General features: G+C 44.7%; 1 protein-coding gene across 4 annotated transcripts in view; it reads left to right on the top strand.

Annotated features, from left to right (window-relative positions):
• The first annotated feature begins 13,233 nt into the window (after positions 1-13,233).
• The window catches only part of mier3a (mesoderm induction early response 1, family member 3 a), a 45,236-nt gene continuing 36,163 nt past the window's right edge, over positions 13,234-22,306 (top strand). The window contains exons 1-3 of one of the 4 annotated variants that reach the window (XM_080186195.1): positions 13,234-13,277; positions 21,444-21,468; positions 22,080-22,235. Coding sequence is in view for 1 of the 4 variants with exons in the window: in XM_080186188.1 (XP_080042314.1) it covers positions 13,269-13,277; positions 21,444-21,468 (34 nt within the window). In the remaining 3 variants the exon portion in view is untranslated. Of the gene's footprint in view, positions 13,278-19,938; positions 19,994-21,443; positions 21,469-22,079; positions 22,236-22,306 lie in introns of those variants that run through there. The other 3 variants (XM_080186207.1, XM_080186201.1, XM_080186188.1) reach the window with 3 other exon arrangements.

Raw genomic sequence — 22,306 nt, 5'->3', positions numbered from 1 at the left:
GGGATTGAGCTATGAGGAGAGGCTGAATAAACTAGGCTTGTACTCGTTAGAGTTTAGAAGAATGAGGGGAGATCTCATTGAGACGTATAAGATGATGAATGGGATGGATAGGATAGAGGTGGAGAGACTCTTCCCGCTCAAAAAAGACAGTAGGACTAGGGGGCACAGCCTCAAGATAAAGGGGAGGCGGTTTAGAACGGAGTTGAGGAGGAACTTCTTCACTCAAAGGGTGGTGAATCTCTGGAATTCTCTGCCCGTTGAAGTGGTGGAGGCTGCCTCGCTAAATATTTTTAAGAAGCGGGTTGATGGGTTCTTGATAAGAGAGGGGATTAAGGGTTATGGGGAGAGGGCGGGAAAGTGGAACTGAGCCACAACAGATCAGCCATGATCTTATTGAATGGCGGGGCAGGCTCGAAGGGCTAGATGGCCTACTCCTGCTCCTATTTCTTATGTTCTTATGTTCTTATGAGCCTGGCCAAACCTTCATTAAATTTGAGCAACTAAACATATAGCTTTTGATCACTGGACAAAATCATTGAAACCAGAATGCTCTGAAGAGAGTTTGCGAGAAGATATTCTATTAAAGGAATTCAAAAATAGTATCCCAATTAATATCAAGTCACATATGGAGCAACAAAGGATCAATTAAAAACTAATGTATACACCCACTGATTAGGGAAAAGCTTTCCCTAGATATCCAGGAAGGGCAGAAAGCTGGAGAGCAATAGATGATGGAATGGGAGAATAGAAGTGAGAATGTATGAGGCCCTCTATAGGTTAAGAAGGAAGCACAGAGGATAAGACTGATTCCGGAAGACTTGTTTATTCCCACTGTAGTAGAGCAAGGCACATGAGAGAGGATTGCTGGAATCTGAAGGGGAAAGCAGTGATTTTATGGTGTTCAGAAGGCCATTTCAGGAAAGAGTGCCCTAACAAGTAGTATGATAGACAAGTCCACGGTCCTAGTCACAGTAATTGATTCCTCTATGAATACCACCATCGGGGTGCAGTAGAAACCAACAAAATCCTTAGGGGTTACCAGAATTTTGCCTTCTAAGAAAAAGTGTTGCCATGTCCCACCAGTAAAGCAAGCAAGCCAATAGTTCTGATCAGGTTTACAGGAGACTTCCAATCATTAATACTGGCTAAAAGTGTGACCTTCACACCGGAGTGCTTGGTAAATGCAAACATTCTGGTAAAAGGTATTAATGGTGAATACTTCACATAGGGTGCAAATTAATCTCTCAACTGGTTACAGTGTACATTATCTCTAGTCTGCCTATGACTGGGGTAGATTTTCAGTTGGGTAATGATTAGACAGGGGATGAAGTGATCGCTGCCCTGATAGTTTTAGATAAACCAAATGAAGCAAGGGAGATGGAACAGTTACAGGAAGAAGACCCTGGAATATTCCCTGACTGCATAGTAACCTGGTCCAGGGATAAGCGAGCACTACTAGATAGAGCTGAACAAGCAATTCGGTTAAACAGCTCAGACCGCTGGATGACCGAAAACATTTTGGGGGATTTAAGTGAGGGCAAGGAGGTGTTCAGCAAATCCTCCTTGATTGAGGCTCAAAAGCATATCCATCTGCAATTAATTGAAAAATAGGATAGTGATGAGAAAGTGGAGACCTCTTCAGAGATCTCAGAGGCAGATTGGATAGTGGTCCAAATTTTAGTTCCTCCCAGCTATAGAAGGGAAATCTCAAGGATTGCCCACAATGCTTTGCACGTGAGCATCCACAAGACCAGGCCCAAATAAACCAGCACTTTTACTGGCCTCACCTCTGCCAAGATGCCATTGAAATCCATAGAACTTGTAATACCTGTCAGGTTGTTTGGAAACCATGGAAGGTTCACTAATACCCACATTTGACAAACCCTTCAGCAGGATTCTGCTGGATTGTGTGGGACCCTTCCCTAGAAGTAGGATAGGTTTTGAATACCTTTACAATACCATGAACCCAGCCTTCTGAATTTTGGAGAATTATTACAGCAAAAGCCATGATCAATGGACTAACCCAGTTTTCCACTCCAAATTATTGCCTAAAGAGATCCAGAGATCTATAGGATCAAATGTGATGTCCTGTCCTGTAGCTTTGTAAAACATCAGCTTTAAACAACTATAACCCTCAGCATACCAGCCACAATTACAGGGGCCTCTGGAATGGCATCAACAAATCCTGAGAACTATGAATAGAGCTGAGTGCTGGGGGCGACCTCCACAATTGGGAGAAGGAGTTAGCTTTCCTTAGGTTTCAGCCAACGAAGCGACGTACCTCAGTCTGTTCAAACTAGACTGGGACTATGGGGTTAGAGGCCTGAACGTTTCTCTAAGGCAGTGGTTTTCAACCAGTGTGCTGCAGCACATTGGTGTGATGTAAGAGCTGTCCAAGTGTGCTGTGGAAGTTTGTACCAACGTAGTGAAAATCAATGTAAAAAACTATGTGCCCATAACTTCTGATGAGTAGTGGAAAGCCACGGGCCGCCAAGAATGGTTGATTTTTTTGATGAATTAAATGTGTTCAAAAATTGCGATCCAACTCCTAATGGGACCAGCATCCTTCGGCCTTCAGCAATAAAATCTCCACAACGCCCAGTGTGACACAGAAGGACTCCAGTGGGTGGGATTGTTGCTGGTGCAGGCCTGATGGACCAAAACGCCTCCTTCTGCACTGTAGATTCTATGATTCTGTGATTCAGTCGCTCTCCCTTCTGACATGGCCAGACTGGAAATGCCCATTGAGGTCTAGCTCTGAAACAGCAGTTTTAAAGTAAGGACAGAAATAAAAAGAACTCTCTGCTATTACTAAGGTATGTTAAAAAGATGATTTTTTTGCTATTTCTTTTATGCAATTAACCCAATTGTTATTGGCTCAATTAAAGTGTTATTTTTAGTTTTATTTTTATGATTGGAAGTAAGTATTATTTAACATGTATAAATGAACATAAGTCTTGTTATGTTTTTAAACCTGTGAAACTACTATTTAAATCTGCATTATATTGTTATGTAACTTTACATCAGGCATGCTCAAAAGTGTTTGTATATTTTAATTTAGAATATGGAGACTGAAAATGTAATTTGGAAGGAGAGAAGTCAGAACTTCTTGGACAATAATTTGGATATCTTATTGCATGAATTTGAGCAAAGTAGAGTTCACATTTTGGGCCGTGGAAAATCTAAATCACCACGTGTTTATCATTAATATTATTCTGCATTGTTTGCTTCATATATAATCATCTCCTATTTAATTGTTGTGTTTGATGTTTCAGTTTAATGGAAAACATTTATTAACAACAATAATGTTATAAATACAAAACTTTGATACCATGTTAACATTTAACTCAACATTTTACTTTAGTGGCTGCCCTATGGCAGTTTATTTAATTGTCTCATCTTTTCAAATTCCTTGCAATAAAATATACCTTTTTCTTTAACATAATGATGAATAAAATGTGTTTTTACTTCGGCGCAATGGTTCTGATGTCTCTGTGAACAAGGATGTAAGGGAGGAAGGAGGGTAGAGGAGCAATGAGCAGAGGGGGAGGGGGAGAAGGAAGAGAGGAAGGAGAAGGGTTTGGACATAAAATTGTATATTTTACATGTAGCTTGACTCTTCTCTCGTGATCTCTGTGCCTATGTCAAAGGCTCAGAAGAGCTTTCATGATTTTAGGAAGCCAAGCTAAACACGTGATGTCCCAGGTGAGGTGACACCAGACATGACACCTGATTTTCAATCTGCACTAGATTCTACAATGCCTATTGTTTACATCAGCTCACAGGAGACTTGCATACATCATCTTAAGGAATACATTTTCCTAAATCATTTGAAATAGCCAAATTGCATACTTCCCACTGTAAATGTGGTACTCATTTCACCCTACATCTTAAGAGCCTTCTCAAGATTAACATTGCATCAAGGAGACTCTTAAAATTGGGATAAACAACACCATTTAAATTCCATAACAAAATCCAAATAGACTTTAGCTGAAATTTATTACAGACACTGCAACTCCCCTTTCTGATATATGAACATACTTTTTGTTGGCATTAGTGTCATGACAAAGTTATAATAAAATGTTTTAAAATCTTTCTTTCACTTTCTGTGCATTACATAGATTTTAAACTTCTTGTAAACACATTTACAAAAAAATTAACTCTCTCAAAGAATATCTGCTGCCTCTACTCACTGCAGCTAGAGCAGAAAAAAAGTGTACAAACAAATAAGTGTAAATACTCACCCATCATCGGGGCAAGTAAGCGAAGTTAGGAAGCCTCTGCAGCACAAAGCATCGACACTGGCAGCTTTAAAAAGCAGAATCGGAAGTTTAAACTTGGCATGCTTTCAGCGCACATGTTCATGCATCAGGCCTTCCATATTCTCCCAATGAGAATGTGTGGTGCACAATCCCCGTAAGTCAGGATTCGGGCTGGAGGTTCCGGGCCAGTTTGTCATCTTAGTCAATATTCAATCCAACCAAAATTACAACTCATAAAACTTACACAGGAAATGGCTGCTTGGAAATCATTAAGAGACTGACTGTCACATAAATTGCCTTCTAAAGCTCATTGGGTGGAAATTTTGGTGGACAGCAGTTAACCTAACTGCTAAGTTGGCCTTTGCTCACAGTGATCAGCTTTGCTCACAGCTGATGGGAAGTAAACAAATTGTTGCAGAGGATTTTGAGCACATCTTTCACTATATACTTGTTGCTAGATGTTTGAAGAGGTCTTTGAAACATAAGGGACCCTCTAGGACTCGCTAAAGAATTAACTCGCATCTATCAACATTTATTCTGGAAATTCTCTGAAAATTTCAAACATAAATGATAACTGCCATGTTACTGTGCCTTAAAAGAGTGAAACTCCCAGAAGGATTTTCTACCATCACTACAATCTTCTCGAGAGTGCTCAGTGATGGGTCATAAATACTGTCCTTGCAATGCTCACATTCCTTGACTCATAATATCATATAATGAGTATAGCATAGAAAGAGGCCATTTGGCCTGTTATGTCTGTGCTGGTCCTCTGAAGGAGCAATTCAACTGCTGACACTTCCCTGTCTTTTCCCTGTGGCACTGCTTTTTTTTTCTTTTCAGAAATGATCCAATTCCCTTTTGAAAGCCTCAGTTGAGGCTGCCCCACCACTCTTACACAATGTATTCTAAATCCTAAACATTCATTGCATAAAAATGTTTTTCTTTGTATCCCCATTGTTTCTTTTGCCAACTACCTTGAATCTGTGCCCCCTGATTCTTGATCCCCCCAGCCACAGGAATAGTTTCTCTCTTTCTACTCTGTGCAGATCCCTTGTGATTTTGAATACCTCTATCAAATTTCCTTTTAACTTTCTCTTGTGTAAGGAGAACAGTCCCAACTTCTCAAATCTTTCTACGTAACTGAAATTGCTCATCACTGCTTTTTGACACTATGCTCCTATTCATAAAGCCCAGGATCCCATTGATTACCTCACACTTACAGTCCAATGTGTATGAATATCAGTGCATTATCTATTAACGTTAGCTCTGTTTACTAAACAAAATCAATCTGGCAATCCAAACACTTCTGTGAAATTTATAGGTCCCGAGAATGGGAGAACATCACATTCATGATTAAGGTTAGTAAATGTTGTAGGGATGTATGGGCCATCTTGTGCTTTTCTCAATGTTGACTTCAAGATCAACTCAGCGCTGTGGAAGGCACAACCTATAAAAAATGACCCTGCAAGATAAATCATTTCAATTTTCAGCCTCAGTGAGAAATAATTTGTAAGTGATGACAGAGAAAGACAACATAATATGAAAAAATAAGACCATATGACATAGGAGCAGAAGTAGGCCATTTGGCCCATTGAGTCTGCTCTGTAATTCAATAAGATCATGACTAATCCAATATCATAGAATCAGTACCGTGCAGAAGGAGGCCACTCGGCCCATCAAGCCTGCACTGACAACAGTCCCACCCAGATCCTAACCCCTAAAGAATTGCACAGATGTACTACTCTTCATCTCTTCCTTAAATGGGTGGTCCATTATGCTGAAATTATGCCCTCTGGTCTTAGACTCTCCCACAAAGGGAAAAATCTCTCATCGCCTACTCTGTCAAGCCAGCTCCCTGAGAATCCCATAGGTCTTAATCAGGTCACTTCACATTCTTCTAAACTACAGGTACAGCCTACCCAACCTCTCCTCATAAGAAAATCTCTCCATACCCGGGTAAACCGAGTGAACTTTCTCTGGACTGCCTCCAATGCACATATCTTTCCTTAGATAAGGGGACCAAAACTGTTCACAGTATTCCAGGTATGGTCTAATTAGTACCTTGTTTAGTTTTAGCAAGAAATCCCTGTTTTTATAATCAATTCCCTATGAAATAAAGACAATGATTCCATTTATCTTCCTTATTACCTGCTAAATTTGCACGCTAGCTTTTTGTAATTTATGCATGAGAACTCACAAATCCCTTTGTGCTGCAGCTTTCGCCATTCTTTCTCCATTTAAATAATATTCAGCTCTTTTATTCTTCCTAGTTCAGAACTTCACATTTTCCTATATAATATTCCATCTGCCAAGTTTTTATCCACTCACTTAATCTGTCAATATCCCTCTGTAAAAATCTTTGTGTCATCCTCACCCCTTGTTTTCCCACCTATTTGTGTGTCATCCACAAACTTGACTATAGTACATTCACTTCCAAGTTATTAATACATATTGTAAATAATTGTGGCCCCAGCACTGATCCCTGTGTCACGCCTCTAATTACAGGTTGCCATCCTCTATTGGACAATAGCGGACAATAATGGTCCTCTATTCCCAACTCATCTTCTATCAGTTAGTCAATCCTCTATCCATGCTAATATGCTACCATGCAGCACCATGGGTTCTTATCTTATTCAGTAGCCTTTTGTGCGGTACTTTATTGAAAATTTTTCAGAAACCAAGTATATTACATCTATCGGTTCCTCTTTATCTATGCTGCTTTTTTCCACCTCAAAGAATTCAAATAAATTTGTCAGACATGATTTCCCCTTCATGAAGCCATTCTGACTCCATGTATTACATCCTTTACAATTCCCAATTTTCCCAATTAGAATGTAAACGGAAAGTCAACTTTAATTTTGAAACAATAAAAACTTACATTTCCACTGATTCAAGCCTATAGATATATAGATATATACATATATATATACTGTCACATGTACTGGGATACAGTGAAAAGTATTGTTTCTTGCATACTATGTAGGCAAAACATATTGTTCATACAGAACAGAGGAGAGAAGGAAAGAATATGGTGCAGAATATAGTGTTATAGTCACAAATAGGGTGAAGAGAAAGAAGCTTGCTGACAATTTTATTTCCTCCTCCTGGTCAAATGTGCTGGATATTCTTCTGCTTTCAAAAAAAACAGGCAAAATGGTTTCACATTCCTAAACTGTTGAATTCCTCCAACTTTAATCAATTAAAACCACATGGGCAAATTATGTTAATTGTAGTTTACGGCTGATACTGGAATTTGAAACAAGAACTGCAAATGCTGGGAAATAATAGCAGGTCTGCCAGCATCTGTGGGGAGAGAACAGAGCCAATGTTTGGAGTCAAACTGTGAGCTCACCTGAAATCTGAAAGGTAGTCTTTACATCTAGCTAGACTTCAATAACATTCAATTATTATTAATGGTTTGACATTGCAACCAATCGGTTCAGTGAAGGATGGGACATCTCTGCTGCAGGTTTGGGAGGCCCATAAGTTTGGTTGTTCGCTAAAACTTGCTTTTGGAGCAGTTGAGTGCTTTTCAGGGGACAAGGTGAAGGGGGATGTGCAGCGGGTGTGAGGAAGGGTGGGGGGGTTTTCAGTGGGGATAGGGAGGCAGAGGGGAGAGGGTAATGCTTGCACAGGGAGATGCAATGGAGGGTGATGTTTGGCAAGGAAGAGGGAGGTGTTTGGCACAGAGATTTGGTTTGATTTATTATTGTCTCGTGTATTAGTATACAGTGAAAAATATTGTTTCTTGCATGCTCTACAAAGCAGAGCGTTCATAGAAAAGGAAAGGAGAGAGTGCAGAATGTAGTGTTACAGCCACAGCTAAGGTGGAGAGAAAGATCAATTTAATATGAGGTAGGTCCATTCAAAAGTCTGATAGCAGCAGGAAGCAGCTGTTCTTGAGTCAGTTAATGTGTGATTTCAGACTTCTGTACCTTTTTCGCAATGGAAGAAGGTGGAACAGAGAACGTTTGGGGTGCATGGGGTCCTTAATTATGCTGGCTGCATTTCCAAGGTGGGAAGTATGGACAAAATCAATGGATGGAGGCTAGTTTGCGTGATGGATTGGACTACATTCACAAACTTTTGTACTTTCTTGCAGTCTTGGACAGGTCAGGAACCATACCAAGCTGTGGTACAACCAGAAAGAAAGCTTTCTATGGTGCATCTGTAAAAGTTGGTGAGAAGGAGGCACAGGAAGAGGGAGGCAGAGGGCGAGGGAAGCAGAGGGAGATGTTTGACACTGGGAGAGGGAGGCAGAGGATGTAGAGGATGAGGTTTGGCATAGGGAGAAGTGGCAGAGGGAGATGTTTGGCACTGGGAGACGGAGGCAGAGGGACAGGGGGCAGAGGCAGAGAGAGAGATTTGGCACAGGGAAAGAGAAGCAGAGAGAGGCAGAGGGTGAGGGAGGCAGAGGGGGCAGAGGGAGAGGGGACAGAGGTGGAGGGAGAGGGTGACATTTGGCACAGGGAGAAGGGGGCAGGAGAGGGAGGCAGAGGATGAGGCTTGTCCCAGGGACAGGGAGGCAGAGGGAGGTGGAGGGAGAGGGGACGCAGGGTGAGGTTTGACACAGGGAGAGGGAGGCAGAAGGAGAGGGTGATGTTTGCACGGGGAGGGAGAGGGAGGCAGAAGGAGAGGGAGGCAGAGGGTGAAATTTAGCACGGGGGGAGAGAGAGATAGAGGAAGATGTTTGGGAGAGGGAGGCAAAGGGAAAGGATGATGTTTGGCACAGGGAGAGGGTGGCAGAGACAGAGGGAGACGGTGATGTTTGGCACTGACAGGGAGGCAGAAGGAGAGGGAGGCAGAGGGTGAGGTTTAGCACAGCGGGGGGAGAGGCAGAGGGTGATGTTTGGCACAGGGAGAGGAGAAGAGGATGATATTTGGCATAGGGAGAGGGGGCAAAGAGTGATGTTTGGCACAGGGAGAAGGGGAAGAGAGAGAGAGGCAGAGGGAGAGGGTGATGCTTGGCACAGGGAGAGGGGGCAGAGGGAGAGGGAGCAGAGGGAGAGGGGGTGTTTGGCACAGGGAGAGGGAGGAAAGGGAGTTGATCTTTGGGACAGGGAGAGGTGACAGAGGGAGGGGGGCAGAGGGAGATGTTTGGCACAAGGAGAGGGGGCAGAGATAGAGGAGGCAGAGGAAGATGTTTGGCATAGGGAGAGGGAGTAGAGGGAGGGGGATGTTTTGCAGAGGAAGAGGGAGGGGAGGAGAGGGAGATGTTTGGCACAGGGAGAGGGGGCAGAAGGAGATGGGGATATTTGGCACAGGGAGAAGGAGCAGAGGGAGAGGGAAAGAGGAGTGGGAGGTAGAAGGAGCAGAGGCAGAGGGTGGCAGAGGGAGAGGGGGATGTTTGGCAGAGGGAGAGGGGGCAGAGGGAGAGGGAAAGAGGAGTGGGAAGGAGACGGGGCAGAGGGAATGTTTGGAGAAGAGGATGTTTGTCCTGGGAGAGAGGGCAGAGGGAGAGGGGGATGTTTGGCACAGGGAGAGGGGAATGTTTGGCATAGGCAGAGGGAGAGGGAGAGTGGAATGTTTAGCATAAGGAGAGGGAGGCAGTAGGAGAGGGGAATGTTTGGCACAGGGAAAGGGGGCAGCGGGAGATAGGGATGCTTGGCACAGGGAGAGGGGGAGGGGGATGTTTGGCACAGGGAAAGGGGGTAGAGGGGGATGTTTGGCACTAGGAAAGAGGGGGAAGAGGGAGAGGGAATGTTTGGCACGGGGAGAGGGGGCAGAGGGAGAGGGGGATGTTTGTCCCAGGGAGAGGGGGCAGAGGGAGAGGGGGATGTTTGTCCCAGGGAGAGGGGACAGAGTGAGAGGGGGATGTTTGGCACAAGCAGAGGGAGGAGGTGTGTTTGGCACGGGGGTATGCTTGGCATAGGGAGAGGGAGGCAGCGTGAGAGATATTTGGCATAGGGGGACACGGTAGAGGGGGATATTAGGCACATGGAGAGGGGGCAGAGGGGGATGTTTGGCACAGGGACGGGGGGATGTTTGGCACAGGGATAGGGGGCAGAGGGAGAGGGGCAGAGGGGGATGTTTGGCACAGGGACGGGGGGATGTTTGGCACAGGGATAGGGGGCAGAGGGAGAGGGGCAGAGGGGGATGTTTGGCACAGGGAGAGGGGGCAGAGGGAGATGTTAGGCATGGGGAGAGCGGACAGATAGAGAGGGGTCAGAAGGATAGGTGACAGAGGGAATTTTGGCTGTGGGAGAGGGGGGCACAAGGGGATATTTGGCACAGGGATAGGAGGCAGAGGGGCATATTTGGCATAGGACAAGAGGGCATAATGGGATGTTTGGCACAAGGATAGGGGGCAGAGGGAGAGGGGTTGTTTGGCATAGGGAGACGGTGGCAGAGGGAAAGGGGGATGTTTGGCACAGGGAGGGGGTTCAGAGGGGGATGTTATGCATGGGGAGAGAGGATAGATGAAGAGGGGGCAGAGGGATAGGTGGCAGAGGGGTACGTTTGGCACAGGGAGGGGGGATATTTGGCACAGGGATAGGGGGCAGAAGGGGATGTTTGGCACAGGGGGAGGGGGCAGAGGGAGAGAGGGGAGGGAGGAGAGAGAGGGGAGAGGAGAGAGGGAGAGGGGGAGAGGGGAGAGGGGGGAGAGGGGGAGAGGGGGGAGAGGGGGAGAGGGGGGAGAGGGGGAGAGGGGAGACAGGAGAGAGGAGAGACAGGGGAGAGAGGGGAGAGAGAGGAGAGGGGAGAGGAGAGAGAGGGGAGAGGGGAGAGGGGAGAGGAGAGAGGGGAGAGGGGAGAGGGGAGAAGGGAGAAGGGAGAGGGGGAGAGGGGAGAGGGGAGAGGGGGAGAGAGGGAGAGAGGGAGAGAGGGAGATGTTTGACACCTGGAGAGGGGGACAGAGGGAGAGGGGGCAGAGGGGGATGTTTGGCACAGTGAGAGGGGTCAGAAGGAGAGTGAGATGTTTGGCACACGCAAAGGGGGGCAGAGGGAGAGAGGAGCATTTGGCACAGGGAGAGGGGGCGGAGGGGATGTTTGGCACAGTGGGAAGGAGGCAAAGGGAGAGGGCGATGTTTGGCAGAAGGAGAAGGGGCAGAGGGGAGAGAGGGAGAGGGGAGAGGAGGGAGAGGGGGCAGAGGGAGAGGGGGGCAGAGGAGGATGTTTGACACAGGGGGAGGGAGCAGAGGGGATGTTTGGCACATGGAGAGTGGGCAGAGGGGGATGTTTGGCACAGGGAGAGTGGGCAGGGGAGATGTTTGGCACAGTGAGAGGGGTCAGAAGGAGAGTGAGATGTTTGGCACACGCAAAGGGGGGCAGAGGGAGAGAGGAGCATTTGGCACAGGGAGAGGGGGCGGAGGGGATGTTTGGCACAGTGAGAAGGAGGCAAAGGGAGAGGGCGATGTTTGGCAGAAGGAGAAGGGGCAGAGGGGTATATTTGGCACAGGGAGAAAGGGCAGAGGGAGAGGAGGATGTTTGGCACAGGGAGAGGGGAATGTTTGACACTGGCAGAGGGAGATGTTGGCACAGGGAGAGGGGCAGAGGGGGAGTGGGATATTTTGCATAGGGAAAGGGGGGCAGAGGGGGATGTTTGGCACAGGGGGAGGGGGCAGAGGGAGTGGAGGATATTTGGTCCAGGGAGACAGGGCAGAGGGGATGTTTGCCACAGGGGCAGGGGGCAGAGGGAGAGGGGGATATTTGGCACTGGGAGAGGGAGGCAGAGAGGGGAGAGAGGGAGAGGGGGCAGAGGGAGATGTTTGGCACATGGAGTGGGGGCAGAGGGAGAGGGGAGAGATGGAGAGTGGAGAGAGAGGGAGGGACAGCAGAGAGAGGGAGAGGGGGCAGAGGGAGAGGGGGATGTTTGGCACAGGGAGGGGGGCAGAGGAAGAGGGAGGCAGGGGGATGTTTGACAGAGGGGAAGGGGCAGAGGGAGAGGGGGATATTTGGCACAGGGAAACGTGCAGTGGGAGGGGGCAGAGAGACAGGGGGCAGAGCGGGATGTTTGGCACAGGGAGAGGGGGTTGTTTGGCACAGAGAGAGGGGGCAGAGAGAGGGGGATGTTTGGCTCAGGGAGCGGGGTTAGAGGGAAAGGGGACAGAGAACATTACAGCACAGTACAGGCCCTTCGGCCTTTGATGGGGGCAGACGGAGATGTTTGGCACATGGAGAGGGGGCAGAGGGAGAGAGGGAGAAGGGGCAGAGGGAGAGGGGGAAGAGGGGGATGCTTGGCACAGGAAGAGGGAGGCAGAGGGAGAGGGGAATGCTTGGCACAGGCAGAGGGGGATGTTGGCACAGGGAGAGGGGCAGAGGGAGAGTGGGATGTTTGGCACAGGGAGAGGGAGGCAAAGGGAGATGTTTGACACGGCAGGGTGGGGGGGGGGCACTAGAGGGAGAGGGGAATGTTTGGCCAAGGGAGAGGGGATGTTTGGCACAGAGACAGGGGGCAGAGGGGGGGTGTTTGGCATAAGGAAAGGGGGCAGAGGGAGATGTTTGGCACAGGCAGAGGGAGCAGGGGCAGAGGGAAAGGGGGCAGAGGGAGAGGGGGCACAAGGAGATGTTTGGCACAGGCAGAGGGGGAAGAGGGAGAGGAGTCAGAGGGAGATGTTTGGCACAGGCAGAGGGAGCAGGGGCAGAGGGAGCGGGGGCAGAGAGAGAGGGGGCAGAGAGAGAGGGGGCAGAGAGAGAGGGGGCAGGAGCAGAGGGAGAAGGCGCACAGGGAGAGGGGGCAGAGGGAAAAGGGGCAGTGGGAGAAGGCGCACAGGGAGAGGGGGCAGAGGGAAAAGGGGCAGTGGGAGAAGGGGCACAGGGAGAGGGGGCACAGGGAGAGGGGGCAGAGGGAGAGGGGGCAGAGAGAGAGGGGGCAGAGGGAGAGGGGGCAGAGAGAGAGGGAGAGGGGGGAGAGGGAGATGTTTGGCTCAGACAGAGGGAGGCAGTTGCATTGACACTTGGCCACGAGCTGCTGCGGCTCGGCCAATGGGACGCGCTGTGTGGGGCTCGCGGAGCCTGCATCCGGGTCTCGGGCTGGCCAGCTCGCTCTCCGGGAGGGCGAACAACATGGCGGAGGTAAGGAGCCGGCGGAGCGGAGCGGGGCCCGAGTCGGGCCACCGGGAGCAGGCAGGAGGGCAACTGGCGGGGAGTTGGGGGGGCAGCAATTTCCCCCTCCTCCACCTAGCAGGAGAGGCGGCCGCGGTTCCCACACAAGCGACAAGAGTTGGTGGGATAGAGATGGAGGAAGAGAGGCAGCGGTACCGGCCCCGGGCTGTATGAGAGCGGGGGGCCGGCTGGGCTGGGTGGGGTGGGGTGGGGTTGGAGGGGGATGTCGAAACTGGGCGCCCGTTAGGCCCCGGACCCTCTCGGTCCTTGTGCCGCGGAAGCGAATTCAGAAGGAGGGAGGGCGACTAAGCCCCAAACGCAGTTTGACTGCCTCCCGGCTCCGGCTACAAATCTGGAGGAAGCTCCGCTTAGCGGCGGCCCGATAACTTTTAGTTTTGCGGCCAAGAGACAGCGCAGCGGAATCCGGCCGGAGCGCAGGGAGGGAAGGCGGTGGATTTGCGAAGAGACCGAACGAAAACAAGCGGGGAGGTGGAGGGAGAACGGGCGAAGTGGAAGGAGAAGAGGGAGAGCGAAAAGAGTGCGCTGTAGGTTAGATGAGATCGCAGAGCAAGAAAGTGGACAGAAGTGCAGACAAAACGAACGGGGAGAGAGAGAGCGCAAACAGACAGTGATAAGGGGAGGAGAGCATCAGAAAACAGCCGCTTTTCCACAATTAAATCTGATCTATGTGGAGCTCGCACATTCGTTCCGCGGGTTTCCTTTCACTGTCCAAAGATGTTTGGTATAGGTGGATTAGCCATGGTAAAGGTATAGGGTGGGGGAGAGGGCCTGGGTAAGATCCAGTGTCAGAGAGTGGATGCAGACCTGTTGGGCTGAATGGTCTCCTTCTGCACTGTCGAGATTTTATGATTCTATGATCATGGCTTGACCGTCCATTTGTCTTAACTCCACTTTCTCGCCCACTCCCCATAATCTTTGATTTTCCAAGAGAGCAAAGATCTGTGTAGTTCAGCCTTAAATATACTCGACTATTGGGGATAGAACATTTGAAAGATCGACAGCCTTTTGAGTGAAGACGTTTCTCCTTGTTGCAGTCCTAAAAGATTGACCCCCTTATTCTGAGACTGCCAACACCCGCCCCCCACCGTGTTCTAGATCCCCCAGCTAGGGGAAACAAACTCTTGTTCAGTGTTAACTCTGTCAGTGTCATACAGAATCTTGTATGTTCTTTATTCTTTCGTGGGATGGTGGCATTGCTGGCAATGCCAGTATTTCTTGCCCATCTTTGCGCTTGATCTGAGTAGCTTGCTAGATTGAGTCATCAGATTTAAAACATTAGCTCTGTTCTCTCCACAGATGCTGTCAGACCTGTCGAGATTTTCCAGCATTTTCTGTTTTTGTTTCAGATTTCAGCATCCATAGTAATTTGCTTTTAGCTTGCTAGATAATTTCAGAGAGCAGTTAAGAATAAACCATTTGCTGTGGACCTGGAGTGACATGTAGGACCAGACTGACTAAGGATGAAAGATTTTTTTTCCCTAAAAGGCATTAGAGAACCAGAAGGGATTTTACAACAATTGTTGACAGTTGTCATGGCCAATGTTATTGAGACCAGCTTTTATATTTCAGATTTTATTGATTGAAATTAAATTTCATCAGTTGCCATGATGAGATTTGAACGCGTGTCCCCAGAGCATTAAACTAAGCCTCTGTATCAATAGTCTTCTGACATTATCACTATGCTAAAACAGCCCCAAAGTTTCAAGGGATCGCTTCATTCTTCTGAACTCCATAAATTATAGGCCCAGTTTACTCAGTGCCTCATTGTAGAACAATCCTCTCATCCCAGGGACTAATCTGTTGAACTTTGTGTACCACCTCCAATGCAAATACTATCTTCCTTAAATATGGAGACTAAAACTTATTACTTCAAATGGGGCCTCACCAATACCCTGTATAATTGTAGGAATATTTCCTTATCCTGTACTCCAGTCCCCTTATAATAAAGACCAGCGTGCTATTTGCCACCCTAATTTGTTGCTACGTTTGCATGCAGACTTTATTTCCTTGTAAGAGTACACCAAAGTCCTTCTGAACATCAACATTTATGAACTTCATGCCTTTTAAAATAATTTGCTTTTCTATTCCTATCAGAATGAATAATCTCTCATTTTTGCACATTATGCTGCATCTGCCACTTTGTTGCCCATTCACTAAACCTGCATATGTCTTTGCAACCTCTTTGTGTCCTCCTCACAGCTTGCATTCCCATCAAGCTTTGTATCGTCAGTATGCTTAGATATTTTATTCCCAGACTCTTTGCTTGAGTCATTAATATAGATTGTTAAATAGCTGAAACCACAGCACCAATCCTTGAGATACTCCACTGGTCACATCTATCAACTTGAAAATGCTCCCTTTATCCTAACTCCATTTCCTATCTATTAAGTAATGTTCAGTCTATGCTATCAAATAATTCCCAACCCCATAAGCCCGCATCTGGGGTAAGAACGTTTTCTGTGGCACCTACTTGAATGCCTATTATCTATCAAAGTATACTAAATCTATTGACTTGGCTTGCCTTTGCCTACCCTACCAGTTTTATCTTTGAAAAACTAATAATTTTGTCTAATATGATTTCCCTTTTGTAAAACAATATTAACTTTGTCTGACCATACTATGATTTTGAGTGTATTATTAAAACCTTCTTAAGAAATTTCAGCACTTTTCCAGCTGATGCTAAGCTAACTGTCTATAGTTTGTTGTTTTCTTTCTTCCCCATTTCTGGAATCACAGTATTACATTTGCTAACTTCCAACCTCCTGGTATTGCCCTAGAATCTTGGGAATCAGGGAGAGAGAGAATGAGGAGAAATGGGTGGAGAGTGGCAGAGAGGAAACGAGGGTCGGGGGGAGAGAGAGGCACTTGACAGCGAGAGCAGGAAGGAGAAGAATCAGGGAAGGAAAAAGTTATCAGGCATAGAGGGGGATATTGTGGATAGGCAAGGGGAATTGGACCAGGAGAATGGGGAGCAAATTGGGGATTGACAAGGAATTGAGCAGGAAAAACAAGGAAGAGAGCCAGGCAGGGAGCAGGGAATTTGGGATGGATGAGGGGAATTTAATGGGAAGGGGAATTGAGGAAGGGGGAGAGAAATTAAATGGGGAAAAAGAGAAGGGAGAAAACAACAGCTATATTTGAGAATGAAACAGGTGAAAAACTACAAGAATGTGACATAAAGGAAAAAATGTGCTATGAATGGGGAAAAAGGAGACTAGGTGGAGAGAAAACAGAGGGGATAGTGGGGAAGTACAAGGGGGAGTGGTTTGGGGTGAGCAACAGAGGGCACTTGAGCAAGGAAGAAGGAACAGTTGATTGGTCAGGGGCAAGCAGGAGAAGAGACAGCATGCACCAATATCAAGCTTTAATGCGATTAAACTTCTGTTGGTGGGTTTCCGAGGTGGCCAGGTACCATCAGAAATTTCAGATAATGCAAAACTCTCAAAACCAATGTCTCAGTTTAAAAATGTAACCTTTATTTTGACCAGCGGGCCACTAGTAGAAATCATCAAAGGGTTGGGTCAATTCCCAAGATGGAGCAGCTAGACCTCTCCAATGAACTCTGACGTAAACCATTCGAAACAGATCAATTATAGGTTTTCTTATCAATTACTCCCACCTTTCATTAGCTTTAAATCAATCATCTTCAATATACATGAATAAACAATAATACCTGTCATATAATTTAGCCAATTGCATTTTACCCTCTGACATAATGGAATTTTATTAGTCCATAGAATCTGGAAGCTAACTCCTGTCTTGGGTAATGTCACTTTCTGTTGCCTAGTAACCTCAGATGCTAGCCACAAAGTTCAAATGAGCGTTTCCATAAGTTCCCCCACAGGTCACTGCCAAACCAGATTAACACATGACTCCATATCTGGACATGCATCCATCTTGTCTGGTCAGTGAATAAATCCTATTCATGAAATTTGATTAAGTGTTCTGAATTTTCTTGCCGCTAGAAACTCTGCTGATAAAGCTTGCATGCAGCCAAGGCTTCAATATTCTCTTGGTAAAGGGCATTCGGACTGACCCATATTCTATTTTGTGGCAATCTGCCTTTGGCTAAAATGATCTTTAAAAATACATTAATACATTCAAAATACCAGCATATGTGTTTTTTAAATCATAATCATTTGTTTAAATCTCTTACTGCATTTCATATGTGTATAAACTGCTTTCTTCTTAGCTAAAAATTCTGTTTTAAAGTCATTTAACTCAATGGTGATAGTTCTGTCAGTGCCTTTAATGTCTAATAATTTAAAAATTTTTAAACTATTCGGGTTTCCCTCTTACAACTTCTTAAGATGCTTCACAGAATGGTCATCAAACGGTATTTGACACTGAGCTATGAAAGGAACTATTAAGACAGGAAGAGATAACTAACTAAAAGAGGTGCAAAGTAGAGAGGTTTAAAGAGTTAATTCAAGAGCTTAGGGACTGTGCAGCTGGAAGCCTGGCTGCCAGGCTAGAGATATTAAAATCAAGCCAGAAATGGAGATACATAGTGACTCTTTGGGCTGGATAAGGTTAGAAAGATAGGGATATGCGAAACCATGGATCAGTGTTCCCTTTCAGCCTCACAGTAACCCAGAAGTACCTGCTCAGGCTGCACATATGTCAACCCTTTTCACTGCACAAAAAATTTAAAGGCCTATACATAAAACGAATAGCAACAAAATAGAATTAGGTTTGTTGTCATGGAGGAATTTGGAAACAAGAATTTTAAAATGGAAGCATTACTGGGCCAATGTAGGGAAGCACAAGAGTTAGAGACAGCAAAATTTTAGATGAGGTCAAGTTTAATTAAGGTGGAAAATTGATTGCCAGACAGCAGAGCAAGGAAATAGCTTTAGAGGAGCAAAGGCATGGATGAGTACAGCAACAGCTGAGTAACAGAAGAGTCTTGAGCCGGGTGCAGTTAGAGAGGTAGAAGTACTCTGGTGATGATGAATATGTGGTTGAAAGCTCACTTCAAAGTTGAGTAGGATGCCTTACTTACAACTGGTCTGGTTCAATCTTAGACAGTGGCCACAGTGGTGGATGGTTATAGAGGAGAGAGGAAAGCAGCTAGAATGTTTTGAGGCAAATTTTAAGGTGATGCATATGAGTGTTATCAAACAAATTTTGACACTAAGCCACGTATGAAGATATGGCAGATAATAAATTGCTTTGTCAAAGAGGCAAGTTGAAAGGACTGTCTTAAAGGAGGGAAGTGAGGAAAAAAGTTGGATAGCTTTTGGAAGTGAATGCCAGAGCATAGGATCTTGTCAGTTGAGACACCAACTGTACAGTGATTGTTTCATTCAACTACCAGTGTGATTGAATATTAACTAATTGGACCTTTTTTTATTTCGCATTTTTTTTCCTAACAGCACTTTGTGTGTACCTAAACCAGATACAGCAGTTCAAGAAAGTATCTTACCGCTATCACAAATGTAATTAGGGTTGAGCAACTAATGCGAGCCTTGCCTGTGATACTCGCATCTCATGACTTTTTTTACATTCTTACGTGTAACAGGTGCAAAACAACTGCAGGGACAGAGAAGAGAACTTTGGAAAAGTGGTAGAAAAATCAGGGATGAAAGGTACAAATAGCTAGAGGGAAAGAAAATAAGTTAGAAAACATAGAGGGGCAAAGGACTGAAAATCATTCTAAGGGAAAAAGGTAGCAAAGAATCTGGTCGGAAGGAGATAAAACATTTGAAAGAGGAATAGCAAAGGGAGGAGAGGAAATTTGCAAGGAACAGAATAGAAAATGTTTACTTGGAGGCACAGGGAACAAGATTGATAAATCCTTAGTGAAATAAAAAAAACAGGTGAGTAGAGAGAGAAAGAGAAAATGAAACATTCTGAAAGCAAGATAATAAACTGTCAGAAAGCAACATGTAGGTTGAAAAGCAAGGAGAGGGAGAGATCAAAATAGTTAAGAGGAAGAGAGGACAGCTGGGGAGTAAGTTATAAAGCCAGAGTGTGAGAAAAGCAGCTGGAGATTGGGCAGGGAGAGCACGAGAGATGCAAAGAAAACTGCATCGTAATAGATATAGGTAGTGACAAGCAAAAGGAGCTAAGGAAAGGAAACGGACAGGAGGAACAAGCAAGTTATAAGAACTGGGGAGGGAGGAGAAAAGAACACAATCTTCGTAGTATGGGAGAACAAAAACAGTTGGGGGTAAACCATACAGTTGAGGAAAGAGGATGATTTGAGAGAATGAGCAAACGTTCAGAACAACTTGTGAAGAGATAATCAAAATAGTTGCAAGCAGGGAAGAGCAGATTAAGAGGAGGGGGAAAATGTGTTCATACTTGAGGTGGAGAAGGAGAAAGCTTACAGAAAAATTGTCGAAAAAGCATTTAAGAAAAACAAGAACTGAAATGGAGAAATTAATTGAGTAAATAATCACGGGTGGCATGATGGCACAGTGGTTAGCACTGTTGCCTCAGAGTCCCAGAGGCCTGGGTTCGAATCCTGGTTTGGGTCACACGTGGAGTTTGCATGTTCTCCCTGTGTTTGAGTTTCCTCCAGGTGCTCCGATTTCTTCCCTCAATCCAAAAGATGTCTGGTTAGGTGCATTGGCCATACTAAATTCTCCCTCTACCCGAACAGGTGCCGGAGTGTGGCGACTAGGGGATTTTCACAGTAACTTCATTGCAGTGTTAATGTAAGTCTACTTGTAACACTAATAAATAAACTTTAAACTTTATTTCAATATCAGGCTCAAAAGTTGGAGAAATGTTATAGAATGGGAGAGAATCTTGCAAGAGCTGTCTAGTAGGGGTAGAAAGGAAGAGAGAAAGTTCTGAACGCATATATAAAATGGTGAGCCACAGAGAGAATGAAGTATACTACAAACGGCCAGGTAGGGGAAACTGGAGAAGGAAAAAGAACTGTTTAGAGAGGTGAAATAAACACTAGCTGGAGAGACTAAAACAAAAGCTGGAAATCTGAAATTGAAACAGAAATTTTGGTAACAGTTATCAGATCAGGCACGTCTGTGGGGAGATAACCTTTCATCAGAACTGGATTGACTAGTAGGATAAAGATTAGAGATGTATGCAACTAGAAATAAAAACTTTCAACAGAAAATCATCCAGTGAGAAGAATGAAAAGCGAAATGATATAGGGTCATAAAGAAAAAAGTACTAGAAGGTGGGATATTTTAAAACTAGGTTGACTGGAGAGGGATAACTTGATTAAAAATGTCTATTAGGGTGGAGGGGGAGGGAGAAAGGGGGGAAGAGGAGAAAAAAAAGCATTTGGACTTGTATCAAAATACAACCAACAAATTATGTCAAAAGGTGATGATAAATTTCTGCAAGGTTTTTTGATATTTCTGGTGTAATTTGGCTAATGGTACCCAACTAAGGATCAAGAAATTGCAAATGCTAATCCACAAGCTTCTACACTATTCAAAAAAAAGTTGAAAGTGGGAAAAAGCAGATGGCGGTTGGGGGAAGTTATTCAAAACCTCTCAAAAGCAAGAATGATTTAATAGAGAGAGAACATGGGGAGAAGATGTGGAGGTTGACCGTGCAAACCCCCCACTGCCTCCTGAAACTGGCTATGCCCTCAAAATTAATTGTCATGATGACTTTCTGCTAATGGTGCCAGTTTGCACTCCTTTGAAGGGGCTCTTATAATAAAACATATTTAATACAAGAACGCTAATATAGAAGCTTTCTTTTTGAATGTGTGAAGAGCCTAACTGCTGTGCACTAGCGAAGTTAAATGGTTCTGTATCGCTCATTTTTAGTTACTTAACATTGGGCATCTTTGATGCTGAGCTAAACATTGATTTATTTTTGTGATAAGCCTATTTCCAGCAGTATTAATACTATGTTATATTCATTTTAAATATATCAAAAAACATTTTCAATACAAATTTAAAAACTACTTTTTAAAATGTATTGGTTTATGGAAGCTTCTACTTTTGACAATATACAACTGAGTTTATGAACGAAATTTGAGCAACAAAAAGAAAGTTACTTCTGAAAATTAGTGAATTCTTTTCACATTTCCCTTTTCCCATGTATTCAGTGTTGGGCACATTTTATGCAGGAAAGTTGAATTTAGTATTTTTGATTAATGCATTGTAAAACATTTTATTTCAGGCTTCCTATGGAAGTTCAAGTCCAGGTATGTGTTGTTCTACTTCACTTCCAATCCTAATGGGGAAATTAATTTCAAGGTGTTTGGGTGTGACCTTTTGCTACATAATATGGTTTTTAGTTGTTTTTAAAAAGTGATTTAGAATAAGCCATTCACACTGTTACTGGTTTTAACATAAAAATAGGAATGAAACAGGGTTTGATCATATGCTGTAACAAATATATTACAACTGAAGATCATGCATAGATCATTAAATGTGTTTGTGAATTGGTATTCTTGTGAGCAATTATATTTTGATTTTATTCCTCAGCAAAGTCTTCTATTTTGCAATGACAAAAACAAATTCCAGATCTCATCAAATTAAAAACGATTATTATTGTTCAGCTTTTGTTAAAACCGTTTCAGTTTTTTTGGTAACATTGTGAAGGATGTGCAGTTCTTGCTTTAACATTTGAATATTTGCTTCAATCCATTAAGGCACAGGCATTTGTTACCATTCATTAACTCACTTGATGCCTGGACTGCTCAGAAATTAGGATATTTACAACACTTACAACAAATCGGGATAAGAATTAGAATAAAGATTTTAATATTTAATATCTGAAAATGTAGTGTAACAATGGCGACCTCTCTTTCAGGCAAAGCAACTCTTAAGCTTTTTATTAAATTTCTTGGCTGGCATTTAATCAGCATGTATACTGATTGCCTCTTGCAAATCTGAAAACTTTAAGATACTGTTCAACGTATGAGGGAGGAACAAGAAGAGATGCTAAGTTAATTCACAAGAAGTTGAGGCAAGTGATGCTTAGGTTTATTATAAGATTTTCATTTGAGATGCTAATCAGACTTCATAGTAGCAGAACAT

The sequence above is a fragment of the Carcharhinus amblyrhynchos genome, chromosome 1 (genome assembly GCF_965287045.1).
Source record: "Carcharhinus amblyrhynchos chromosome 1, sCarAmb.v2.hapA, whole genome shotgun sequence".
NCBI classification, from domain to species: domain Eukaryota; kingdom Metazoa; phylum Chordata; class Chondrichthyes; order Carcharhiniformes; family Carcharhinidae; genus Carcharhinus; species Carcharhinus amblyrhynchos.
The sequence above is the reverse complement of the archived record's forward strand: the minus strand, read 5'-3'. Positions and strand labels throughout refer to the sequence as shown.